The sequence below is a fragment of the Gadus chalcogrammus genome, chromosome 7 (genome assembly GCF_026213295.1).
Source record: "Gadus chalcogrammus isolate NIFS_2021 chromosome 7, NIFS_Gcha_1.0, whole genome shotgun sequence".
Lineage (NCBI taxonomy): Eukaryota > Metazoa > Chordata > Actinopteri > Gadiformes > Gadidae > Gadus > Gadus chalcogrammus.
In genome coordinates, this window is record NC_079418.1 from 13,485,061 (window position 1) to 13,512,559 (window position 27,499).

At 43.7% G+C, this 27,499-nt stretch overlaps 2 protein-coding genes across 4 annotated transcripts in view; both read left to right on the forward strand.

Moving 5' to 3' along the window:
* Positions 1 to 1,771: 1,771 nt before the first annotated feature.
* On the forward strand, positions 1,772 to 9,778 carry f11r.1 (F11 receptor, tandem duplicate 1). The gene is made up of 10 exons (XM_056594596.1): positions 1,772 to 2,038; positions 4,607 to 4,669; positions 4,906 to 5,019; positions 5,819 to 5,959; positions 6,650 to 6,852; positions 6,959 to 7,061; positions 8,683 to 8,790; positions 9,124 to 9,136; positions 9,292 to 9,355; positions 9,516 to 9,778. The coding sequence occupies exons 1-10, from the start codon at positions 1,996 to 1,998 to the stop codon at positions 9,549 to 9,551; spliced, it is 888 nt and encodes a 295-aa protein (XP_056450571.1). The 5' UTR covers positions 1,772 to 1,995; the 3' UTR covers positions 9,552 to 9,778.
* A 109-nt stretch (positions 9,779 to 9,887) lies between these two features.
* ubash3ba (ubiquitin associated and SH3 domain containing Ba) overlaps positions 9,888 to 27,499 on the forward strand; it is a 43,492-nt gene continuing 25,880 nt past the window's right edge. For 2 of the 3 annotated variants that reach the window (XR_008896013.1, XM_056593917.1), the window contains exons 1-8: positions 9,888 to 11,867; positions 20,415 to 20,468; positions 20,768 to 20,954; positions 22,011 to 22,209; positions 22,732 to 22,901; positions 23,352 to 23,560; positions 24,918 to 25,050; positions 25,815 to 25,938. Coding sequence is in view for 2 of the 3 variants with exons in the window: in XM_056593917.1 (XP_056449892.1) it covers positions 11,737 to 11,867; positions 20,415 to 20,468; positions 20,768 to 20,954; positions 22,011 to 22,209; positions 22,732 to 22,901; positions 23,352 to 23,560; positions 24,918 to 25,050; positions 25,815 to 25,938 (1,207 nt within the window). In the remaining variant the exon portion in view is untranslated. The remainder of the gene's footprint in view (positions 11,868 to 20,414; positions 20,469 to 20,767; positions 20,955 to 22,010; positions 22,210 to 22,731; positions 22,902 to 23,351; positions 23,561 to 24,917; positions 25,051 to 25,814; positions 25,939 to 27,499) is intronic. The other variant, XM_056593919.1, reaches the window with a different exon arrangement.

Consider the following 27,499-nt stretch of genomic DNA (forward strand, 5'->3'; position numbering starts at 1 on the left):
GGACAGGAGCGCTGCTGGGGGTCTCCGCCCTGCCCCTAGTGCTGCAGGTCAGCGGGCTGATGTGAGCCGCCGCCTGCGCCCCCGCCCCCGCCCCCCCGCCACGCTGCGTCCCCTCAACATCACAGCCTCATTAGTTTGACGATGTCCGACGTATAAATGACCTCTACGTGCAGCGCTTCATGTGAGATGTGAAGGCACGGGGGAGTAGGGTCGCAGAGCTGTGGACGTGTTGCATTGTATAGGCCTACAGCCCGCTACGCACATAGTCATTGTACTTGTATGCTTTGTGTTGGCTAGTACGTGGCGCTTGTGTAATCTGCCTTTTATTATTTTGATAGAACAAGAAATAGAGGTGTTGGTGGTGAGTGGTTGGAGGGGTTCACTCCCAGCAGAAAGGTTCAGGGTTCGATCCGATTTATGATTTGGATAAAAGGACTTGATATAAAGTAAAGGCCTTAAGGTATTTATGTTAATTGAAGTTGTCTTCAAACACAACAGATAAATCTGGCTCCCCAATAGCCGAACTTTCCCTTCTCCCCTCCTAAGAGCTTTGTGAGAATAGAAACAAAATACAGTGCGCAATGCACATTGGCAGAATAAATGTAAGCAGAACATATGAAGATAAGCAACCCTCTGTATCAAAACAATATTGAAATAACATGAAATAGCTCATGACAAAGTGTGTACATTCCAAACCTGTTTAAATATTGCTATGAAACCAATAATAATGTATATTAGGTTATACAATGCAATGTATAATGTTTTATACAGCTTTGTTTAGAATTCCTTGGTTTGGGAAGATAATAGCTGTCTATTGAAACGTTTTCATGCAAGTCAAAGTTGAGTAAAACCAGATTCTAGTACAATAAAATGTTTAACGCATTTACAGTGAAAGAAAAACATTTATTTTAGTAAACTTGGCCATCAATAATTTAAAGATACCCTTAGACACAAAGTAATATTTCACTGTGTGGTAAAGTACAATGCTATACTCTGTGTAAAGTATTTTAGTCAAATTGCAAGTTGATTCAAGGATACCGAAATAGGCCTACTGAATAAACCAAAATACATATAGGTGTTTCCATTAAAACTATGTTTCCAACAGTAGGCTATTTCATGTTGTGCAGCACTCACTTTAAACAGATTTTGGGTTCAATTATAATTGCTTTACTTTTTTTTGCTTTGCTTTAACTTCCTTGTCGTTGTGAACAACACATGTGATGTATGACCTGCCCAGTGCTGTGTTTTTCTAAATGAACAGCAGCGGGTGACATGTCAGGAATTGACAATATCATGACAGCAGTAAAACCATGGAAAGCCTGAATTCCATTTAATATACGCCTGATTCGTAGGCCTACCAGGTGACGTTTAACAAGTTCACACTGATTACTATTGGATGTTGCTCAAGACAAGGGACCTACCTCACTGGTCACCATGATCCAACATACCACATATAGTCACATAATATTTAGCATTAGCGATTTTGCAAAAAAAAACAACAACAATACAAACTGTCACCAAATCGCTTCATTAACAGTAGGTCAACCGTCCTAAGGTATGCACCCAGACGAGTTAAACCAGTTCTCCGAAAGGTAGCTGACGTCATCCAGGTAGTCTACCTCTGGCAGTGTTGCCAGATTGATAGACTACCAGGCAACCCTGGCTTCAGCGCGCTACAGCCAGGTTTGCCAGATTGGGAGGAAAATCTGTCCCAATCTGGCAACAATGCCATGCCTCGGTGAGATCGTATTACAAGGACGCTCACTCACACATTCAGCAGCAGGTCAGGGCGTAGATACTCTTCAATGCGATATCGTCATTTTGGGTGTATTTAAAATCACCTTTAATTTCAATCGAATTCTTCGTTCTATTAACTCACAAGGACGACGTTGACTTAGTATTTTTTTAAAACTTTAAAGCGTCGGGACCTGTGTGTGTTTAGCTGAACGCAACAGGTTGTTGGAGAAACCGAAAGATCTAATTGACGAGGCCGATATGCTGGTTTCGGTCTACCTTCTCGCCGTGTTGGCGTCAACAGGTGAGCAATACTCATGTGAATCACTATGTGTTCACTCATACCCACCATACACCTGTTGAAAACTATAGACTAATTGGGGATGAAATCCCATACCAGAAACCAACCAGAATGAAGAATGCTAAAGAAAACAAGTTGTTTGTGGACTAGGACTGAAACGTAAGGCCTAATTTGCAAACTTGTAGAGTTTCTAGAGAATATTCTACCCATTTATTATTATGTAGGCCTGCTTTCCAACGCATTCAGAGTTTCAGTCATAGCCGTGCAGGTTAGTTTATCATTGCATGTATTATTTATATGTATTGATATATTGTCCTGGTTGTTTGACCGACTGTTTATATCTATTATACATTTGTATTTCAGTTTTTATTTGTTTGATGTAATCATTCGTCATTGAAAAAAGGAGCCTGCTCTCAATAGCCTTCCCTGAATAAATAAATATTAAGTAAAACAATTGAAATGCCCCGACACACACTCTAGAGTGGTATAAAGATGGTAGATACTATAAAAGATGGTCAGTGATATCTAGTATAGGGTTCTCTAGTAGGCTACACTAGCATTTTGCTTCATGTAGGCTATTCAGACAGTAGCCTACATCAGAAGGATTCAATCTTGAGATATGTTTACTTGATTCAAGTCATTTATGATGATAAAGTGAATTATTGTGAGGCAATAACGACACAGCAGAGTGCTTGTCTGGATTGAAATTCACACAACTTTTGTGTCTCGATCGGCCTTTTTTGTCTTGCAACAGACAATTGTGCAGTATAGCTCAAACGCAGGATTCGGCCGAAGTTATTTTAGTTTAGGTTACTGCTGTACCTTTTTGAGTGGCATATTCACTGGAGACTGCCTGCGTAGTTAATGGCTTACCTTATCTTACCCTTTCAAAATCTTTTCCCCCCCCTGAAACTCGCAGCTACCCACGCAAACAAGGCACACACTCGGTTATCAGTTTTTTTATTGACGCTGACTCGCGAAGGCCCTTTTCCCGACCTCAAACTCCACTGTTTTCCTTTGGTCACACCGGTGACCTGGAACACTGCCTGTCCACCAGTCCGTCTGAACGGACCGCTGACGGGCTCTCCTCTTATGTCCTATTGTGTTCCCTTATGTCCTATTGTGTTCTCTGGTGTATTCTCAACTATGCTGAAGTATTAAGGACATATTTCTGCTACTACTGCTCGCTGTAACACTCATCCGACATTGGTAAGATCATAGGTGGTTTCACCAGTGATCCTGTGCACCTTTTTATTATATGTCATTATTATGATAAATATTATATTGCTTTATTTATCCAGAGGGGTATTTAAGGTGTGACAGCAGCTCACATCAAAAAATAACATTGTAATACTAAGTAAGTGACAATAAATGTGCATTTAAGCGTCTTTGGGTACAGAGAAAAGCGCTATATAAAACCTATGTATTATTATTATTATTATTTAAATATGCCATTTGATAGAAGCCTTTATCCAAAGACACCATTATTACAACACTGAGTACATTGATCCTTTCTTGGGTGGAACCCTACCCCTAACCCTGGCAGTGGCCATGTCGTGCTATACCAGTTAAGCTAGAAGTGACCACAAGTAGAATAGGAAGTACGTCGGTCAGGGTTTTTTCAGGGCTGTAATTTCAATTCCCTTTGCACAACAGTGGGCCTGACTGGAAATTGTCATGTATTTGCTCATGGGTGAAGAATGAAAGACATGTTGATGGATCAGTTCCCTGAAGGCGCAAGCTTGCTGATCGGCTCAGAGTGTCTGAAGGCTGCACAGAGTGGTTGGGCAGGTGAATGAAAGGCCTTTTATGATGTTGTAGCCTCAGTACAAACTGTGGGGGGCATGGAGACAACCTCTCTTGTGCGGCAAAATAATAGCAAAAGAGCTCTATAGGATATTATGAAAAGGATGTTATCTTCTCTCTGGTGTTGCCTTACTGGAATGTGTGTGTGTGTGTGTGTGTGTGTGTGTGTGTGTGTGTGTGTGTGTGTGTGTGTGTGTGTGTGTGTGTGTGTGTGTGTGTGTGTGTGTGTGTGTGTGTGTGTGTGTGTGTGTGTGTGTGTGTTGCCAACACTTCATTTACAGCCTATATGTGATCATGGCCTGATCAGTCTGTTGTTTACACTGGTTTCCCTTTGAAGATTGTTTATTGGAAAATTAATCCAAAAGTTTAAATATCTTGAAAGTATCAAGTATTACTTTCATATGAGTTATAAGCTCATTATGCTGAACGTTTTGAAGTATAATATGTGTGTGTAGTGCAAATAATGAGGGAATTCAGTTCATATGTTTTCCTTGGTATCAATGTTTTGATTTGTGACAGTCACTCGCGCACACAAAAAGTGAGTGGCGGAGAGGAAATAATACTAAAGTATGCGAGAGAAAATGAGTGCCCTGCTTGCAGCAGTACAAGTTATTAGCGATTACCCAGGTTGGAAAGCTGAGGGTCCGATTTCTTACATTAAATACGACTTAAAAAATCGCGTGTGTGTCAAACAATCTTTTTTTTATTCTCACAATATCCTTATTAAATGCATGTCCTTGATCATTTTTATCCTTTCCTCTCCAGGTGTAGAAGGTGCCTTTACTGTCGGGACCGATAGCTCAAATGTGAAGGTTAGAGAGAATGAAGGTGAGCACTAAAATGCATTTATAAAAGTATACAATCTAAATAAATAAATAATAAGCATAAATACATTTCTTTTTACGATATTATGCAGGTAGCATGCATAAACTTGCTATAAAAAATGCATTATCGATAAAAATGGTTGATTGCATAATAACACTGCTATTGATGCTCATTATGCGGTTGACTTGTGAACAGTGTTTTGTATTGTGGGGTTGAAGGCGTGCCTTAACTGGTTTCAGGGGCTGACCTCACCTGCAAACCCTCAGCCGACTTCGGGTCGACACCCCGGGTGGAATGGAAGTTTAATGTCTTGAATGCCCAACGTTTCGTGGTTTTCGACGGGAAACCCACAGGTAAATGACTTTTGACATCAAGTGAACTTGATGATGTAGTAGCTAGAATGTCTGAGTCCAAATACAAACGTACTAGAGGCTTGGCCTCCCAACTATTAAATGATCCGTCTCTGAATTAACTAAATGTCTCTTTTGCATTAAACTAACTCGATCATTAATCATCAGAATTTGATTTCTTTGAACTTATAATGTAAAAGTTTAAATATTTTACGTTTTAAATTATTAATACAAAATAGCTTCTGACAGACCACCATTAATATTCAATATTGTACAATATGGTGGCTGTTGTTCCTTTTATTTATTTTTTGTAGTAAAAAGACATTCAATGACACTAGGGACCCAATTCAAACTCAGGCTGCTGAGTGTTGTAAGTCTAAGGAGCTTTAAGCCTTTTTTCCCCACTTCCTGGGATGGACTTTAGGGACATATAGCTCGATTAGTTCCTGGGAATGACAGCAATGAAATGTTTTGTATTATCTTGTTCAGGGTCGGGTTGCAATGAGGAAGCCCCACTTGTAATTTGACTCATCATTCACTTTCATTTATAGTTGCCAAAATGCCCTGACATTTTGACACTATGGAAGCAAAGGGTTGCCCACTGCCCATCACCACGGCAACGTAATGCCATGGACGTGTGGGAACAGTCCACCCACTTCCAGAACGGTGCATCATGGCGACTTTAATTTCTGCCTAAATTTCTCTCTCTCTCTCTCTCTCTCTCTCTCTCTCTCTTTCTCTCTTTCTCTCTTTCTCTTTCTCTTTCTCTTTCTCTCTCTCTCTCTCATATATATACTTGCAGAATCATATGCCAACAGAGTCGAGTTACTCAATAATGGTGTGCGCTTCAACAAGGTGACCCGCGGCGACAACGGAGAGTACGAGTGTGAGGTTTCTGGCAACAACAATTTCGGAAAAGTCATCGTGAAGTTGACCGTTCTGGGTGAGGCTTCGTTCAAGTGACTGTTGAACATCCGATTTAACCCACTGTATGTTTCCATTCAGACTGGTCAGCTAGGCCTGTTGTCAAGTAATTGCGATATTATTTTCATTGCAGACAATTTATGCCACTGATATCATAAGATAAAGCATAATAATGCAAGGGCACTCTGATAAAGAGCAATTACATTTGAAATCTTAGGAATATTCATACATTGGAATGGGAATGTCAAATCTTATATTTTTGGCTGTCTTGGTGAAAAACGCCTATTAAAGTGCCTGTAAGGCACAAGTAACATGTCGACCGTACCTCTGTCTGCTCTGTGTGGGGGGAGGGGCTGCCTGCGCCTCCGACACAGAGAGTAGACCAGAGAACAGATGTAGCGTGATTGGCTGAAACGTTGTCGGTTGTCTTAAGGAACTTTTTTATATGAGGCACGTAATAATAGATAAACGACATTATAAGATCAGACAAACAAAATGGCGTCAACTATTATCATAACATTAACAAACAACATAACATCAACCAAATGAAAGCGCCTCGCTCCATTATTTAGAATAGTTTTATGTCATGGGAATAAATCGTAACAAACAATCACATTCAATGTCAAATAACCTTTGCAGCAACGCATATAGCACCGAAATGCGCCCAGGGGCCAAATCTAATATTGTGCGCATGTTTGTATGTCCCCAGTCCCCGTAGAGGCCCCAGTGTGCAACATCCCGACCTCGGTGACCACCAACGGAAAGGCCGTCCTCCGATGCTCCGACAAGGTCGGCTCCCCGCCGCCCAACTACAAGTGGTACAAAGGCGATACCCTCCTTCCGGAGGACCCCAAAAAGTTCCCAAACTTCAAAAACTCCACCTACAGGATCAACCCCATCAACGGCAACATGGTGAGACATGCCCTCCCTGGGCTCTAATATAGGGCCTGTCGACGAGTAGAATCCATCCTCAAATCCGTATACTGTTCCCCCCCCCCCCCCCCCCCCCCCCCTGTAGGAGTTCTCTGCCGTGACCAAAGCTGACTCGGGGGCTTATTACTGTGAGGCTGTGAACTCAGCGGGCCCAGCGAAGAGATGCAAGGCTGTGAGGATGGAAGTCGGTAAGTGGTGCACCCTGATCCATTTCATTCAAATAGATTGGAGCAATTTTTTATCTTTAAATGCTTGAAAAGGTTTGGAATGCAGGTACAAGTAGGGATTTAGGGCGTGTTCACACAGGCAGTTTTTTTATATTAAAAAACACCTGACCCGGGCGGTTTTTTACCAACTAAAAAACTGACAGGGTGGTTTTGTCAAGTTCATTCTAGAGCAGAATGTTCTAGAGCCAACGTTGCCAATCGGTTACCGTATCAAAGTGGTTTGACTACGCTACAGTAGCCGCGTTTTCATGGCAGATCTATGCCGCATAGATTTCTATGCGGCATAGATCTGTTCCTAAAATGTGTTCCGAATGAACTGTACACATGGCAGTAACAAAAGTGTCCGTTATGTCTCTCGCGCACACCTGACACGTCTCTGGACCGGCGGCGACATAATGGATGTCTTATCACTATCGGGGATTTTAAATTTGATTTTAATGAAAGCACAGCAGGAGAGAGCTTTTCTCTGCCTGCTCCTTTAATTAAGAAGGGGGAGGACAGCGCAGCAACGTCAATTTCTCGTCAGATCTTTATATTTACCCTAAGAGCCGCCGCAAACAAGAGGAAGTTGGATGCGAGTCCGCAGCCAAGACTGGTGGGAGAGAGTGGTCTTACGGGAATTTAGTGTGTCAGTTACAATATCGAGGATGAGAAAATTAGCCCTTGTTTTGGCGTTAGATGACAACGACGAGGATAACGATGAACCCTCCCGTTTGTGGGTGCATGACATAAACCGGGGACGGCAGCAGTACGGGGCGTTTCATAGTTGTATTCAGGAGCTACGGTTTGATAATGTCCCAAAATCCCACCGATCGTCCTCCAGATACTCTCCTTGTGATATATGTTGTGGTATAACTTGTTGGTCATGTCATATAACTCAACATGTTCACTAACAAGAACAACAAGTTGCTCCGTCGGGAAAGACTTCTTGGTTTGGGTCGCCATTCTTGAATTCCCAACGTTTTTCCTAGTGACGTAGGTTCTCGTTCATTGGTCAGCTGTCAAAAAACTGCCTGATGTCGGGTGCTTTTTCTTGGCGAGTTGAATTTATCCCAACTTAAAAACCACCCAGAGCAGTGAAAAAAACCCGCTGGCAGCGGTGTCTTTAAAAGCACCCAGGATGTTTTTACAAAAACACCCTGTATCATAGGAATATAATGTAAAACATCCACCCGCACCTGAAAAAAAAACTGCCTGTGTGAACACCCCCTTAGTTTAACAATTCCAAGCCCCCCTTCTATAGAAGCAAGTCCTTTTGTCAATGATGCTTTCTAAATGGTTCCGTCGGTGATGGGTGCCACAAATTGGATGCGATGAGGCAAATCACAGCTTTCTGTTTCTAGAGTTGAAAACGTCCACGTTCTCTTATTAACAGATTCAACTGCAGGTTGTTCTGATAAAAAACGTATTACCGTATGCACTGGGAAACTTTTTATAGCTGTCTAAACTGCAGCAAATGTGGTTTGGTTTTTGGCTTCAGACCTGATTAATGTTTACTTAGTAAAATTTGAATTGATTTTTAAGCCACATGTGACGCACTAAATCAACATTGTACACATGTTTTACATAATTTTTTAAACAGAGGACGTGAATACTGGCGGTATTGTTGCTGCGGTGATAGTGACTCTTCTGCTGGTCGCCTTGCTAATAGGTGGTCTTTGGTACGCTAACAAGAAGGGATACCTACCCAGTAAGTGTGAAACTCGTCTTTCATTCACACATTGACAAATAATACTTGTTATTGGAAGTGCTTTTGCATATTCTAACCAGGGAAAAAAGTTCCTCCTTCAAATTTCTCCTCAATATAATACCGTAACAAACAAGAAATCTTTATTTATTTGGTCAGCTATTATCTCGTTTCTGTCTCCCTCAAATGTCCAACTCGGTCGCTGCACTTTCTACTTGTTATAGTGAACAACATGCCAGGCAGGGGCTTAAGTTAACGAGTAATGTATTTCTTGAAAGAAAATATGAGTCTTATCTTTTTGTTCCCCCCCCCCTCCCCAAAACGTCATCTGCACAGCACGGAGCGAAAGGTGAGCATAATTTTATTAGGGTCACAACTGCCATTCTAATCCATTCATTCATCCATGCTTGCATATTAACTTGGCTGCTACATGTGTAGAATATGGGTCATGTCATCTTCTTTCCAGTCCACTATTTCATTAATGTATTTATTTATTTGCCCCAGCAAGCCTAAACCATCTGTCATCTACCAACCCCCATCCTCACGAGGCGGTGAGGAAGAGGAAGATGTAAGTATTCATCTTTGCTTGCTGTCAGTTCCCTTTTTCCATAACCCTGATGATTCCATTCTTTCATCTTCCATTATTTCATTAAATAAATTCTAAACAAAGGGAAACCCAACATTATTTTGTTGTTGTATTGGTCCTAAATGTTGAATGTCTTTTGCAGGGAGAATTCCGACAGAAGTCCTCTTTTGTGGTTTAGTCTGGCATCAGGTCGGTTCTTTGGAACGTTGTCACCAACGAGCAAGGATCCCCGTTTTTATTCTCTCACCTCCACATTATGGGAATGGTTGCTTGTATTCGTCCTGCTCTAAACATCTGGAAAAATCGGGCGGGCAATTCAAACCCCTTATTCTTTGTGTGTGTGTGTGTGTGTGTGTGTGTGTGTGTGTGTGTGTGTGTGTGTGTGTGTGTGTGTGTGTGTGTGTGTGTGTGTGTGTGTGTGTGTGTGTGTGTGTGTGTGTGTGTGTGTGTGTGTGTGTGTGTGTGTGTGTGTGTGTGTGGCGGGCGGGCGGGCGGGCGGGCGGGCGGGCGGGCGGTTTTGAAGTGCCTGTCGTGTAACTTTGCGACAGAGTTGTAGTTCTAGAAGGATCCATGATGCAATGCTCTTCATTCAGGTCATTTGAGATTAATCAAGAGTCCTTCTTGAGACTTGTTTCTTATACATACTGGCTTCTATTGCAATTTAATCTTTGTTTTTTTTATGCTTTGTTTTATTTCTTTTTTTTATTATGTGTCCATTCAATGTGATGAACTATTTTATCAATTCGTTTTACTTAAGGTTGATTGATTAAAAACATTTGAAAGAGGTATAAACCATACTTTTTCATCAGCTCAATTAAAATTTGAGTAGTAGTGATGTCACACATGAGATAATGCATAAAATGTTGTGCTCAGGAACCAAAGGAAATACAACGGCCCTTTTAAGTGTGTGTGTGTGTGTGTGTGTGTGAGAGAGAGTCTGAAGTAAGCCAGAATGTACAGAGGTATGCTATAGTCTTTAGGATAACGATTATGTCGTTTTTAAGTGTGAAATATGAATTTCTTACAAATGTATGTCCCATTTACCAACACCTACCAAAAATGTAGTTTTCCATTGACCGGGTATGAGGTGGTTTTAAGTGTAATCGATGCAATTAATAATCATGTAGAGTTTTCCATATGTGGATTAAATACTTAATACTGAATTTGACTGGTTGTGATGCTTTCGCCTTGTAAGATTTTAAGGGACAACGCTCTGGGATTAGTTTTAGTTTGCACTGCTCTGAATCCAGATTTATGTGAAAGCATGGGTGAGATCTCGTCTGCTTTGATATAATTGTATAGACTCAGACTGGGAATGCAATGAAACTGGTGTTGATCTTGATTTGATACCATAAACATCCAAAACAATATTTTAGATTTTTTGACATTTGATATTCATGACAAATCTTTTTTCTTTTTTAGCAAAACAGAATTTGCTTGTGATAATCAGCTGTTCTGTCTTTTATAAAGTTTGCTGCCTTATAATAATTCTGATTCTTGGAGCTATTTCATGTAGTGCGTTCGAAATGTTCACTCAATTTGTCACATTTTATTGTATCTTTAATTGCTTTAATCTGTTAGATTTATAAAAACGCGTGTCTTCGCCTACCTGTGTCAAAGAAGAACACAGAACATAATTAAAAATTAAACTTGATCAAAAACCATTATATACTCATGGTAGGCTGTCAGTTTGGTTGCTATGGTAAGCATTGCAGCCCTCTGATTGGCTCATTGGTACGGCGCATGCGGGGAAAGATCACGCCCACATTGAACATCCAAACAGGAAGTTATGGCTCTTAATATCCAGTCAGTAACGCTGCAGTGAGGCAGTCGGTCAGACAGTCAGGGGGTCTAATGTTTATATATTCAGAATCATGGAAATAAGGATCTTGGAACTTTTAATATACACTTTTGCCTTGAAATAGTGGCTGATACCGGATACTGTGTCTTTAAAGGAAGGGGTAAGGCGATTGGAGCGGCCACCTTCCATGGGCTGAATCTCCTCTCACTCAAATTCCATTCATAAATAAGATATTGTGGAGAAAGGAAGTAAAGTCAGATCCAGAACTGACCATCCAGACCAGTTTACCGGATGTCATGAGCTCGGAGTAGCCCAACTTGTTCACCTCGCTACTCGGGAGAGGAGAAAAACGATTCGTGGCTTGTGATGGAGCAAAAGTGAGCTTGTGAGAGGCAGCTTGTTTTTGGGGTTCAGAGCATTTCACCAAAAATGTTCCTGCCCTCGTTCAGGGCTTTACGTTGTTGTGTGTGTATGTTCGGGTTAACCAAAACCGCCCTGGTCTAAAAAACAACATCCCAGCGTTCATCTCTCCGATCTGACCAGAGATAGGACTGAGTGAGCTATGGCAGCGAAAGACGACATCTACACCAAAGTGACCCCGCGGAGGCAGCGGCTGACCCGCCCGGGCACTGTGAAGCAAGGGGCGTCCACCCTGGACGTCCTGCTCTCCATGGGCTTTCCAAAGACCAGGGCGTGAGTATACACAATGTTTGTACACAGTAATTAGTGAGACGAATAGGAACCGACTAATCACACTGTTGCAGTTATTCTTCCCCTTATGTGTCTGTTATTTGCCTAGTGGTATACGTGGTGATCATAATTTTAGATCATAAGCGATTCAACACCATCCATACTATGTATGGGCACTGCCTGAGCATGTGCCACATGGCCTGGTGTTGACCTTGTTGGTTTTCCCCCCACCTGCCAAGCTTATGGCATTTGTTTAACATGAGTTTCACAGTTGTTGCTGTAAGTGCTAATGGGGTTTCCTGATTAGAAACCCGTGTTACAGTTCAGAAGGGGATGCACTTACCAGATTAATAGAAAATGGATTAACTATTCATTATTACTAAGTGTCTATCACTGAGCGAACGTGCAAGCTCACACGACATTTTATTTTGATATCATAGGCTATGTTTAGAAAATCCAACCTAAATATGGGCCATATGGCCAACTGGAAAGGGCCCAACTGTTGCCCTTTCCACTGTCAATGTCAGAAATGATCAAACGTTACTTGTGTTAAAGTAAAACAAAAACGTCTAATTCAGTCATTCAGTCATTAATCATGTTAATTTCGATGGAGGCAAAAAAGCATTAATGCTGGAGGGAAATCTTTCACGAAAACTACATATTGAACATGCATCATTGATCATACTGATGCAGCCAAAGGTTGCATGGAAACAAGTTCATGTTTGGGTCAAGAAAGCCATCGCCTAGGTTCCGAAAAGGACTACGCTTTAATAAACACAAATGCAACTTTGTACGCTAATCAAATACAACTTAAATGTTGTTAAAATCATGTGTTTTGGAGGTGGGGTGTCCTTTTGCATATAGCCTATAGCTGGTCCATGTCTCCACCACTATACTAGGGTTTACTATTGCCTATTATACTATAACTTATTATTAGTCATTTCTTTTAAGCATACACTTTTATCCAAAGTCATCTACAGTCAATTCAAATATGATGTTATTAAGGAACAGATAACGGTGACGACATCTTGCTTAATGATGACTATAGGTTGACTGTGGATGGCGAAACTAAAACCTTCGTCTTGGAGTGGAACACCCTGCCCATTATGCTATCCTCCTCAGACAAGACTATCCTGCTCAGGCTAGATTGTCGTGACACCAGTAAAACCCCTCCTTAGTCAGTCCTATAGTCAGTGCTGAATAAGTTTCCAGTGTGGAATGTATGACCATGTACAGTAGCATTGTTTTCTAGGTGTGTGTGTATGTGCGCGTGTGCGTGTGTGTGTGTGTGTGTGTTGGGGTTCACGACGGTAGCCCCATGCCTGTCATTCTGGCTCCACGCTGAGGTTGCTCATATAGGCCATGCGAACACCTGATGCACGTACACACAAACCCCAAATGCTCCCCAAACATATTTTCATGAAGCCAACGTGATTGGTCTTGTTGCGTAGAAGTACGTTCAGACAGGGCATAGCCAGATAACTCTGCACTGCATGTTTTATGTAGTGTTAATATATATTAAGGCCTGCTGATGTTGGTTTTATATTTGTAAGGTGACTATAGGCTATATAAAGGTTAAAAATTGGTATATTTATATATAAAGGTAGGTACTTTATATAAAGGTTTGTTGACTCAGCCTCTTCTTGCCACTACACCTTATCCAAACTTATTATCGCCCTTAGAAAAGCAATCCCCATTCTATTTTGTATGCGAGACCCCCTTAGTTTGCACGGCAGGGTTTGTATCGGTAATATATGGTGGAATATTCCAGAAGAGCGATTCCTACTATTCTTCCATTGGGCTATTATACTACGGTTAACCAACAAATTGACTATTTTTTATTTTTTTTTAATGTGGAGGTTTTCTTCATATTTCTTTCCATTGAGATGCTCATTTGTATGTTATTTTATTGTTAGGTGCTGGAAGCGAAACGTTTATGTCATAGCATAAGGGGACAAGGGGTTGGATTGTGAAAAAAAATAGGGGGTTGACTGTTCCAATGGGGAGAGTGAGTCACACCATCCACACACAATCAGGGTTTCTGTTTTTGGGAAGGGAATTCGGTTGGGTTTAGTATTTCATGCTGAGTCATTCATGATTCCGATCGGGTAATCAATTGGCTGGTGGGCAGATGGCACTCTCCTTATGCTCAGAAAGTATGTTGTCATCCAAAGAGGTCAAACTCACCTGAATCATAACGATGCTATTTAGATGTTTTCATAACAAGAAAGTCAATGGGGTTTTAATATTCATGTGTGTGTGTGTGTGTATATATATATATATATATATATATATATATATATAAAAAATGGATGGAGATCTTTGAATCATTTTTGCTAAGAAATCTCTATGCTGCTTCTTAATAACCATCCTTGAACTATTGATTTTTTTTTTTTCTCTTTCTGTGTTTACCATACTGTAGGTATTAAATCGCTACGGATACGCCAAGAAACTCTGTCTGTACACACGTATGTGTGAAGTCACACAGCCTCTTTCAGAAACCATATCGGTTAGCTTGTATTTGTAAGGGGCAGGAGGAAATGGCTTATTTCAGGAAATGGTTTGTGACCTTTACACAGTGATTGTGCGCTGGAACTTTAGTTGCCGAAATGGTGAGTGTGTGAGTGCGTGAGCTCAAGAGATTTCATACAGGTAGACAAAACATTTGCTGTGATGATTAAACCAAATGCAACACTATATAATGCAGGACAGGATATGCTGTGGCACTCAAAAGAAGGCTTTTCTGGACTTCATGCAGTCGATGACTTGCTAGCCACACTTCTAACTTCTTTGTTAGAGGTGTTCCTCTCTAACAAAGTTAGAGGCGTTCACCTCTAAACAAATCATGTAGCAGCAACTGATTGGATGGAGGGCAGCAACATGTATTTTTTCTTGACGGCTATCCCCTTGCTGTCTGGTAAATATTTCTGCTTGAGATTTCTACAAAATGCTCAAACGTTCCTTTAGCTAAGAGCTCGAGTTTTGGTTAGCTGAACGTATTTTGTTATTCCTGATGTCCCCAAGGAAATGACCAAAAGCTAGACACAAGTCATGTATTTGAAGCAAAAGGAACATTTGCTTCTCAAAGGAAGTCTTTGGTTTTTTCTGCATAATCCAGCTCTAATTATTAATTTGTCTATGCTACCCTTCTGGAAAACAACTGTTAACAGTCAGTCAGTCAGTAAAGTTACAAGAGGAAGCAAACGCTTGCCCATTAACCCGTAATGACACGTAAAGCAACTTGTAGCGAAAGGTACACACTTGTAGCGAAAGGTAAGGGTTCAATTGGGTGGACAATAATCTCTCACACAATGCTTACATTTACCTGTTGAAGCTGAGGCGCTGTGAGTAGGTCCGTCCTCTGGTACTTCAACTGTTTAAGACATAACTAAATCAATTTTCAACCGTTTATCTTCATTCAAACCATTTAACAAATCGACACACTTGTATCTTCAATAATATCCAAACGAAATTTCGATATCATTTAAACTTTATTCAGAATCACATTCCGGCTTCGTTTTCAGTTGGTCTCATTGATTTACTTGACGCTCCTCTTAAACACACACACACACACACACACACACACACACACACACACACACACACACACACACACACACACACACACACACACACACACACACACACACACACACACACACACACACACACACACACACACACACACACACACACACACACACGTGTGCAGGGCAATACATTTGACCTTTCAAATTCTACAGTTCAATTAATTTTACATTTCTGCATTTTTAGCACAGCTTTGCGCTTTTCATTCAGCTTTCACTTTGTTTGTTTCAAACCATTTATATTTCTTAAATGGTGTGCATGTTTACATTGTTTACTCCATTTAGACTTTTGAACTTGTTTCTTTGTGTCTTTAATCTATGTGGCTTTATCAAAAAATATTTTCAACCTCACTGTACAACAGCACTCACAGCATTTTCTTCAGGAAATGCATTTTCTAGTTTGATCTAATATTTACAATATTTGCATTGAAATGAACCTGGTATCGTAGATCAGCTCAACGTGAGATTTTCTTGTCCAACTAGGATCTGTTGGCTGAGGTCGTCTTGCGTTCCCTAACCATTTTGAGGAATTCCCTGTCAGGGGAGGGGCTTTATGTGAGTGGGCCTTATTAAGGAAGATGGAGAGGTGGACAATTCACATATTTGTTAGAGTGACATGTAACAAAATACCTTGAAAAAAGGAAATACCGTGATAGAAACCACAAAATAAGAACTTCCACTTAGAGAGCTCCCTGTCACTCCTCTCCCGGTATTCCACTGGTTTAGCTCCAGAGTGCCATGAATATGAGCATGATGAATACACAGCGCTCCATCTCCAGAGGCCATACAGGAACGAATCAACCAATATGGTCAATTTAAATGTTCTCCCCTCAGTCTGTGTGTGTTGACAAGGTAGGGCCTCACAGTCCCCCCCCCCCCCCAAGCTTATATCTGTCGTTATAAGGCGGGTCTCCTCATATTATCATTTAAAAATGTGATTTCACCCACCCCCCACCCCCAGCCTGCATCTGTGCTGTAACAAGCTAGGTCCTCACTGCCAGAGGTCCCCAGCAGTCGGCCTGCTGCACTTTAACTCTACGACCAGTGCAGAGGGACGCAGCTTAATAGAGGGCATTATGGTGATATTGACACGCAATACTTTATAGTCTACCACAAGGCAAATACTTCTGTGTGTGTGTGTGTGTGTGTGTGTGTGTGTGTGTGTGTGTGTGTGTGTGTGTGTGTGTGTGTGTGTGTGTGTGTGTGTGTGTGTGTGTGTGTGTGTGTGTGTGTGTGTGTGTGTGTGTGTGTGTGTGTGTTCAGAGGGGAGTCCATCTGGTGTTTGAGGAGAACATGTTCCACGGGGCTCCCCCAAGAATACGGCGTTGACTGCGGTCCTGATTCGTGCACGAGCACACTGCTGTTGCTGTGATACGTGTGCACGCCGCTGGCCCGTAAACAGGAAATGTTGATTTCCACAGAGAGAGCGAGAGGGAGCTGGACCTGGGAGGGGCGGCTGGCAACACGGGGCTCTTGGAGTTTTAACACACAAACCCACAAACTTTGTGTCTATGTAAGAATTGAGACGTGACAGGATTTGTCAGTTCCGATTCATATGCTACTACTACGTTAACTAAACGCTAAACTTCCCGTTGGTTTCGTGAACACGCAATTATGCACTTCTGCATCAGCTCTTCCAATGCAACTTCCTGTTAATGTTGCTAAGATTCATGTATAGCAGAAGAGCCGAACCATAGACCTCAGCGTTCAAACATCTTGGTTGCTCAATGCTCAGTTTATAGAATAAACTTAAACCTGGGTAAACCACAAATTAACCAGTTAGAAAAAGGGGATGTTTGTGAACTTCCGGTGTTTATCAAAAACGTTAATGATCACGTACTCACTGCACTGAGGCTATGATCGGGTTACGGCTGATATTAACATTTGCGGTTTTTAATTCAAAGAGGCCCATGTGATTCGGCCCCCAACGAATCACACCTTTTGCCACGCTCGAAAGCGTTGGCATAAACGGAGGGCCGTGATCTGTTTCTCCTCCATCGCTCCCTCGCCCGACCTTCTCATCCTCGAGTTACACCGAACAGGAAATGCAGTTTATAAATAAATCACTCAGTTCCTGCTCGGAGCCAAGTGGGGACTTTACGTCTTACACTTATTATTTAGGAGAAAAAACTGTTTTACTCCGACCTTGTGCAATCAACCTTCTGCTGCATTGTTGCCTTTTTCTGTCTCTGACATCCTTATCAGTAAAAAGGATGAACAGTGGCCTGTCATGGGGTTGATTTGTAAGTAGCTCAATGGTTGACTCTAAAAATTGCTGAGCCATTGACCTCTTTTAGAAGATGCGGTAGGATGTACTAAATGTTAAGATTACAAACGTCAATGGCAATAAAAGTAACACAAAGTACAAAGTAACAGCGCTAATGTAATGCATTACAAAATACAGATGGAGCTTTTAGTCTTCTTTTGTGACATAAGGACACGTGACGGAGAACAACGGATCGGAGCAGGGCACCGTGTCGTCGTCTCCATCCCCCCTTCAGACGGGGTGGCGATGGGGGTGGGGGGGGGGGTATAAGTCCCAGCTGTACCCCTCTAATCCCGTCCAGCCCCGTCTCCGCTCCGCACCGCCCTCAGCCACTCGACGCCGTATCCTTCCGCTCACTTGTTTAATCTTTTCTTCTTCGAGCTCTCGAGCCCCGCTGTGGCCGTCCACATCCTGTAGCAACACTCTGGGTCTCTCGTCACACGTGCTGAGACAAAAGCCCCCGCGAGGACACGTTTATTTTAATGTCTCTGCGAGTCTTCCACGTGTTGGTAGACGCGGTCTGCTGCAAGACTACTGTAGCAGACCGCGTCTACCAGCATGTGTAAGATGAATCTGGGTGACCCATCTGGCGGGGGCGGGATTGAACCCAAGCTCTGCCAGCGTGTGTTGGTCTGTCGGGGGGGGGGTTCATGGCCCCGGGGTGGAGGCCACTGTGCTGTATCTAGGGCCCTCTCACTGGGACACATCTAAAAATAGCTCTGTGGCACCAGTGGATGTGCCTGACACTCATCTATCTATCTTGATAGAAAGAGGGTTCAACCATCGGTAACGTGCGCCACGCCCAGACGGGAAAAGGTACAGGTTCTGATCTCCAATGTCCGCAACCTATCCGCAGGAATCCCTGAGCGAGATGCTGCCCTACCCACACCCTGCTCAGGAAGCACACGCATCTGCAGGAATGCACTGAATGTCACTTTGGATGAAAGGTTCGACTAGGGCTAGAAGTGGAAGTATGGCCCAGAGACGTGTTCGCAACGCCCACCGCTTGTCAATGATTTCTCTGGCTCGGTGGGGCCTGTGGGGAACACTGCGACCACTTCCTGCTATTTGTTCGACTCGTAGATCATTACCATGTGCTCGCTCGTCGTGGTGTGAGCTGCGGCTTGAACACGGCGGCTTTTGTTTGCAGGCCGCGTGGGCGTTGAGCCCGTGACTTACCTTTTGTGACTGGCTGGGTCAGACAGAGCCCCTCCGCTGCTGCGCTAACCTCATTACACGTTTCCAAACTGGGTTCCGTTGTGTGAGTGAGATCCTGCTCCCTTCTCGGCAGCTGTACTCGCTCTGTATGCACCCTGAAGCCTTTCACACGGGGCTGAAATCAAACTCTTGGTAAATCCCATGCAGTCGTCTTTTTGCGAATAGTAAAATGAACTGTAGCCCACAGAAATTCAATTTTAAACCCGTTGAGACCCTGCTTGGCGGGCCCCTCTCCTGTACCTCCCTAGACAGCTCTATACCGACAGGTGTTGAGACACCTCCTCCAGGCTGTGAGCGTCTCTCCCCCTCGGTGTCTGTACCCATCCCGGGGAGAGGCAGGTCGGACAGCCTATCATAACAAGGCTCGTATAAAAAGGATCTAATTAGATTCAGAGCTCTCATTAGGAGAAATGCAATCAGCACGGGGAAGGGAACTTCAGTAGACAAGTGAACAGGAGGTATCGATGTTTTTGGTGGTTATTATCAGGAGGGTTTCATTTCTCTGGAGCATACAGTACGCAAAACAGAACAAGCCAAGCCCTGGTACAGCTCCAATGTAAAGACGGTATTAGCATTTATTGATTTGTTGTCTAATATTTTTGACAGTGCCATTTTTTGCTATAATCTTATTTTACGTGGCCAATGTAAGCAGAGAATAGACTTACTGTCTGGTATAGTTGGCTAGTGTTTGTGATGCTCTCTTTAACCCACCTTACCTACTGGGTGATGACCTGGATGATCTCAGGTCCTCTGATGCTGGCTTGTTGGAGGGTACCATGAAGAAAGTTGGTCATGCATGTTATTAATCATGCCTGTAAACCAGTTGTTCTGAAACTTTTTAAACCGCGTACCACCTCAGAAAATGTTTGTCTCCCCAAGTACCATCATCATGACAGATGTTATAAAATACAGAACACAGTAGCGTAGGCCTGCAGCCCTAGTCAGCTACACACAGCTCACACAGGGGGCACATTTATTCTTAAAAATAATATTATTTATTGTTAACTGTGGTCGTCCGTACAAAGTGTTAGCACTAGAACAGACACGCACACAAGTGAGAACATTAAGAATAACAACTGCGTACCAACAACCTGTTTGAAAATTTTAGGCTCAATACAACTACTATTAAAAGTTGGCCTGCCCGTTGATAACTGCACTTAAAGCCATAATGGCGCATAAGCCTCATGAGGCATCTGCGGCTGCCTCTGCGAGCACAGTCCTGCGATGTCTGGATAAATTGAGGTCAGCTTCACTCTCAAGTGTGACGCAGCATCAAGGTGCTGAATAAATCAGACCCTTATTATCTATGCTGCTATGCTATTATTCAATGGTAACTATGGCAAGCACACCATTTCTGTATTTCAGGTGCCAAACGTTGTTTGTCTGTTGAGACATCACACACCTGCCTTCGGTCTTTCTATAAACATGCTGTAGTTTGATTATAAATGTCAACATTGACTGGTGTGTCTCTCTGTGCAGGCTGAAAGCTCTGGTCTCCACTGGGAGCCGCAACGTCCAGGCAGCGTGTGATTGGTGAGAAGACACACACACACATGCACACGCACTTGCATGCAAGCAAGCCACATGAGTCAACCACGCTAGAGTGCCTTTTGTATTGTAGTCAATGTGCATGCTCACCTGTCTTGTAATTTGTATGTTTTGTGACATTTTAATCATCTCACTTTGTGATGGATGGTAATAGCAGTAGCTCTGTCCTATTTTATCACACATATTGTTTGGGGGTTCCTGTGACAAAAGTACCTCCATGGGTGGGTCAGTTTGGGTGAACCCTCTGTGACGACCCGGTGTGTTGCCCCCCCCCCTCGACCCAGGCTCTTCTCCCACGTGGACGACCCCTTCCTGGACGACCCGCTGCCCAGGGAGTATGTGTTGTACCTGCGGCCCACCGGGCCTCTGCTGCACCAGCTCACCCAGTACTGGCAGCAGTCTCGCCTCACCTGCGGCAAGAACAAGGCTCACAACATCTTCCCCCACATCACCCTCTGCCAGTTCTTCATGGTCAGTCGTGTGTGTGTGTGTGTGTGTGTGTGTGTGTGTGTGTGTGTGTGTGTGTGTGTGTGTGTGTGTGTGTGTGTGTGTGTGTGTGTGTGTGTGTGTGTGTGTGTGTGTGTGTGTGTGTGTGCGCCTTTGTTTGCGTGCGGTTAATAAAATCATAAGGCGGACACCATCTGATTCTATTGATTAGCACACACACAAGCAGAGAGTCCCAGATGGTGTGATGATTGGCAGGAATATGCATGATTTTGACTTGTACATGGATGCATGCTTCACAGCACATGACCACACACAGATGTCTTATATCTTGGTGCAGTGAATTGAAATATTGGTATAGGGCACAATATTTATTGAGTGGTAAAACTTCAAAGGTCGGTATTTATTTGATTGCATTTGATCAAGCAAATAAACTACCCGTAAACTAAATCCTATCAAGCAGCAAACCATGCATCACTCCTTTGCTAATCACAAGACGGGCTCAGTTATAATTATAGACTAGCTTTAGTTTAGTTTCCTCTAACCCTGTTTGGTTCGAACAAAGAGACACTTACAGTGACATGTTACGAGTTCATCGTCTACCGACGTATAGTATAAACATCCCTCCAAAGAAGTTAAAAAAAAAGTCTGTACAAAATGGCACCATACGGTAAACCACTTACAAAATGTCCTAAAATGAATCCTTGATAAAGGCTTTATTTTCGAAAATGTCCAAGACAAGATGTCTTTAGATGACCACTTCATAGTTTAGTCCATTTTTTTGAACATTTCACATCCTTCATTTACATCACACCTACTGGTAAACGCTGCTTGTGTGTTTCCCTCGATCAAGCTCCAATAAATCAACACTTTGACACAGAAGTGCCCCTTTTAAGAAATACTTTTTCATCAATAACTAATCTAGAGGCCACCAATCCTGTCGCTCAACCGCTATGCAGTGAAACGGAGTGAAAGGCCCCGTTCACCCAGATCAAACCGCAGACTGTCTGGCTCGTGGGTCCGTCCTTTAACGAGCGTTTGGTTTCACTTCTGTCCGGTTCTTGTCCCCACCTTGGTGCTCAGTGTGCGGACGGGAAGGTGGAGGCGCTCACGGAGGCGCTGCAGGCCACCATGGCCTCCTGGCGGGGCCGCTTCCCCGCGACCCTCAACCTAAAGCTCTACACCTCCTCCAACTTCATCGGCCTGTTCGTGGACGAGCATGTGGCCGAGGTGCTGAAGAGCTTTGCTTCCGAGTTTGCCACGGAGGCCGCCTCCAAAGCAGGTGCGCTCAGTTATTAGATATGAGATAAATTTGTCGACTCGATTTTGGATTATTCACCCAATCAGCTGAAATAAATATATTCTTCTGCCCTTTTGAGGATATTGTTTCTGCGTTATCAGGACACATATCAATAGTTGTATTTGACGGTTGTTGGTGTTTCATTTGAAACCCAATTATTCAGGGTGTGCAGATAATGCACACCCTTGAAATGTTATTGACCAATCAGGATCCAGCATTTAAAAATGCCGTAGTATGAGGAGACAGTCGAGGTTCTTCGTTGTGAATGCTCAGAGTTAGACATTGGGGAGACCTGGGAATGAAACTTCGGCTGGGATTCAAACCCCCTAGTCGCCACACTATCCTGCCCCCGTCTAGTTCTCCTAGGGACACTTGTTGTAACACATTTTACATCCATTTTCTTCATTGTCTGTAATCAATTGGAGTAGAGCTATTGAACAGCGTTTTAAAACCTGGCTTAAGGTTTATAGTCTAATATTGTTCGTTTTTATATTTTTTTCCCAGACGTCCACATCGAACCGCACAAGAAGCAGCTCCACGTCACCCTGGCCTACCAGTTCCAGGCCAATCACCTGCCTGTTCTGGAGAAGCTGGCCAAGAGCATGGACGTGTCCGTGGGCTGTGACTGGCTGGCTGTCATGTTCTCGCGGGACATCCGATTCGCCAACCACGAGGTGAGGACCTGCCCCGGCCCACTCTGACTCTGATGGGTTTTCCATGTGCTCACCGAGAAGGGGTTCTGGTTATCCGATGGCTTTCTAACCTCTTATGACATACGAAAGTATACCGTACGTGACCAGTGACTGTACTGGGTCTCCATACAGAGGCCACATTCAAAGTTTTGGGGAAGTTTCACTATGATACAATACATGCAGGGTGATCTTGCAAAGCCTGAGAATTCTCTAAACTCAAAGGTCTCAGCAGTGGGCGGCTTCACGGCCCACCGCGCTTGTCCGATACGTAGCTAATAGGCCTTGTAACGACACCGCTTTCGATCCGACCACAGCCTGTCTCTCTTCACTGTCAAAAAAACAAGAAAACCATGCAAAAATTAGAGTTTTGCAGCGACATCTCATCAGCCGAACTCCTGCTAACAAACATGCGTGTGTCTGGTGGACCCCCAGACGCTGCAGGTCATGTACCCGTACACGCCCCAGAACGACGACGAGCTGGAGCTGGTGCCGGGTGACTTTGTGTTCATGTCCGCCGTGGAGCAGGCCAGCGCCAGCGAGGGCTGGGTCTACGGGAGCTCCCAGGGCACGGGGCTGTCGGGCCTGCTGCCCGAGAACTACGTCACCCGGGCCGACGAGTGTGAGACCTGGGTGGTCCACGGGTGAGGGCGGTCGAGCACCGCACAGCTGGTTTAGTCGCCTCTCTGTCTCCCTGCCTGTGTCTGTCTCTGTCTCTCTATCTCTCTGTCTGTTTATCCATGTCTCTGTCCATGTCCCCGTCTCTCACTCTCTCTCTGTCTGTCCATGTCTCTTTCTCTCACTCTCTCTCTGTTTATCTCTCTCTCTCTTCGTCTCTCATGCCCTCTGTCTGTTTGTCCATGTCTCTGTCTCTCAATCTCTGTCTGTTTTTCGCTCTCTCTGTCTGTTTATCTCTCTCTGTCTTCGTCTATGTCTCGGTCTGTCTCTCACAATCTCTTTCATGTTTTTCACTGTCTGTCTGTCTCTCTCTCTGTCTCTCACTCCTTTTCTATCTATTTGTTGCTCTCTCTGTCTATGTCTCTCTCTCTCTCTGTCGCTCACTCCTTCTCTATCTATTGGTTGCTGTCTATGTCTCTCTCTCTCTGTCTCTCATTCTCTCTCTGTCGGTTTGTTGCTCTCTCTGTCTATGTCTCTCTCTCTTTCTCTCACTCCTTCTCTGTCTGTTTGTTGCTCTCTCTGTCTGTGTCTCTCTCTCTCTGTCTCTCACTCTCTCTCTATCTATTTGTTGCTCTCTCTGTCTATGTCTCTCTCTCTCTGTCTCTCACTCTCTCTCTGTCTGTTTGTTGCTCTCTCTGTCTATGTCTCTCTCTCTCTGTCTCTCACTCTCTCTGTCTGTTTGTTGCTCTCTCTGTCTGTCTCTCTCTCTCTCTCTCTGTCTCTCACTCCTTCTCTGTCTGTTTGTTGCTCTCTCTGTCTATGTCTCTCTCTCTCTGTCTCTCACTCTCTCTGTCTGTTTGTTGCTCTCTCTGTCTATGTCTCTCTCTGTCTCTCACTCTCTCTGTCTGTTTGTTGCTCCTTCTGTCTATGTCTCTCTATCGCTGTCTGCCTCCGTCTCTCACTCCTTCCCTGCCTGTTTGTTGCTCACTCTGTATAAGTTTATCTCTCTCGGCGTCTGTCTGTCTGTATTTATCTTGTTGTGTTGACTTCCCTTTCTCTCACATGATATTTTTTTCAAAGATGGATAACTTTGAACATAATCAGGCAGGTCATATTTTATAAAGGTTAGGCAAAGCTTTGCTGCCACATTCATTAGTTCTCAATTTTGAAAACCACTGCAAATTACCCAAAACATTACTGCTACATTGCTCAGTCATGGAAGCCATTAAGGCAAAAAGTCAGCATGGCAAAGAGCAGTAATTTCGCTGGAAAACATTGAAAGGAACACTAGAGCAGTTATTAAGCGGCATTAAAATTTGAGTTATGTGAGCCATGTTCAAGACCATGAGGTTGATTACCTCTCTTTGGTGTGATGTTCATCAGGTCTCATTCGTTCCTCAACGGAGCCCCCCCACCAGACCCAGGCGGTCGGGCTGACAGCCTGCTGTTAGACGGACAACTGCTCGACAGCCTGGGAGACCTGGCCGGCCTCAGCGTCCTCACTACACCCATGCAGGTATCATTTCCCTGCACTTTGGGGCTGTTAGCAAGAGCTAGCATGTCGTTTTATGGGCCTTTTAGCTGTTAGCGTTAGGCAGCATGTTATGTTATAGTACTGTGGGACTTTTAGCTGTTAGCGTGAGGCAGCGTGTTATGTTATAGTACTGTGGGCCTTTTAGCTGTTAGCCTGAGGCAGCGTGTTATGTTATAGTACTATTGGCCTTTTAGCTGTCAGCAATACATGTGTGTTTATGGAAAGCCTTTTTAAATGTGTTAAGGTGTTGTCCTTTTTACAACGAAAATAAAATTGATTTCTGCATCGACTGCTCATTTGGTCTCAGCCGTGTTGTAAAGCTTTTATGACACTGTGTTAATGCATACCTACATAGTGTTCCAACCGCACATTATATTGATTCTGACGCCGTGCTAATCAATACTTTTTCCTTGACGTTTCACCTCCCACGTCTATTCACAAACCTAGCATCCTGTTGCATTCGGAAGCAACACTCATCCTTTCACTCCCACTTGTCCTTAAAAATTATAGAAATACAATACACAAATATAACGTGTTCGGTATGTTTCTGTGCCTCCACTGGATCCTCGGTGGTCGCCATGGCAACCGGCCCATAGGTACTAGTCTCGCCGAGGTTTTTTTGAGCTACCGGTAATGTCGACGTACCAGTGCCTCGGGGACTTGACGAGGCTTGATTGCTGCCATGTCTCTGATGTACAGCTGGCTGCTGTCAGTGTGGGTGATGAGCGTCTTGTGCCCTCTGGTAGCTGCTGAGGGCCGGCAGCGAGCAGTCCAGTCTGCCCAAGAGGAGCCTGTTTGTGTGTCGCCATGGCGAGCGGATGGACGTGGTGTTCGGCAAACACTGGATCACTCAGTGCTTCGACACCAAAGGTCAGTCGGAGGGGCGTGGTGTGCATGCGACGGCAGTTAACTTAAAGAGCTCCTATTGAACTGCTTTTCTGGTCTTCGTTTCTTATTAATGACTCCTATAGAGCAACCTGACACGAATCACAGCACAAAAAAACGATCTTGATTTTCGGGAAACTCTTCCTCTCATCTGGGCGCTTTCAGCATTCTCTGTCAACACTCGGCTTCGTCCTTCTCCGCCCCCTCGCCCCCCTCCTTCCAACCCTACTCCGTTGTGATTGGTTACCTTCCGGAAGAGCATGTTGCAGCATTACCATACCTGGAAAATCTGGATTGTTCTACGTAGATAAATCCCGGAAATTGGAACAAGTGAATGGCTACCGGCGTCCCTAGTGTTTAGCGCTCTGCACAGCCACCCCAGACGGTCAGCAGGGAATACGTCTTAATGCATGTACGTCCTTATTTGACACTTTAGGATGTTTATAGGTCATAAAAGTCGAAAAAGCATAATGGGTGCTCTTTAACGTTTACATTGTTATCGTGCTCCCAAGAGGTTATTTTCAACAATATACACAAAATATCACCTTTTAACATTTGGATCTTTGTCGCTCTATTGCAGTGAAAACCGATGCGATAAACATAAAATAAAGGACTTCGGAGCATTAAACAGTATGCAGACTTACTCAACACTTTAATGTTTAATTAATTGCACTTGTCCAGCACCTGCAGAGAAAGCTAGATGTGTGAATTTCTTTACATTTCTTTATCATTTCTGAATGTCCATGTACTGCTTGTGAGGTTGTGAAGTCATCACATCTACCATTCTTAAAGGTTGGGTACGCGATTTGCGAAACGCCAGCAGATTTTGAAAATACACAACTCAAATGGTCCTACCCCCTCTCCTTCAACGCTGACTCTGACTCCACCCATTCCAAGTACCTGGACGCGCAATCATGCACGAGCGCGAACAGAGATGCGCGAGAGCGAGCCAGGCTAGCGTAGGTTTTCGTTTAACAACATGGCACTACATTCAGCTGTAAATGGCACCCAGTACCGCGGGAAGTAGGGGTTTTGGGGGTGCTGCAACACCCCCTGTCCGAGGCCCTCACAGAAAACGATCATTTCTAAAAACTCCGGCCAAAGTGGAGATTTCTGAAAACGCCGGTTATGTGTTGTCGTATCAACGGGGAGAAACGGGATTTTAGGTTCTGAAGCGTCACATTATGCACCAGGAAATGCTTAACGTCATGTGAGCGTCCGCTGTACCGTATTGGTCCGAATATAAACACAAACCCCATTGTAATACGACCTATATTTGGAAAAAAGATTTGAAGACCAGATCTTGATTTCATGAATAAATATATTGTATTAATTGAAATAATATACGAAAATAAAAAGGCATAGAATAAAACACTGCATTGCCACTAAACAGTAGTGCGAATAGGCCGTACTGATGTGTACACCAAAGACTTCCTGACACTCCTCTGCCCCGCTGTGTTCGCTCTGGCTGTGGTCGCTCCGAACTGTTTCGGCCCGTGGCAAAGCGAGTCATCCTCGCTGATGTCCAAGGCATGTTGAGACGCAG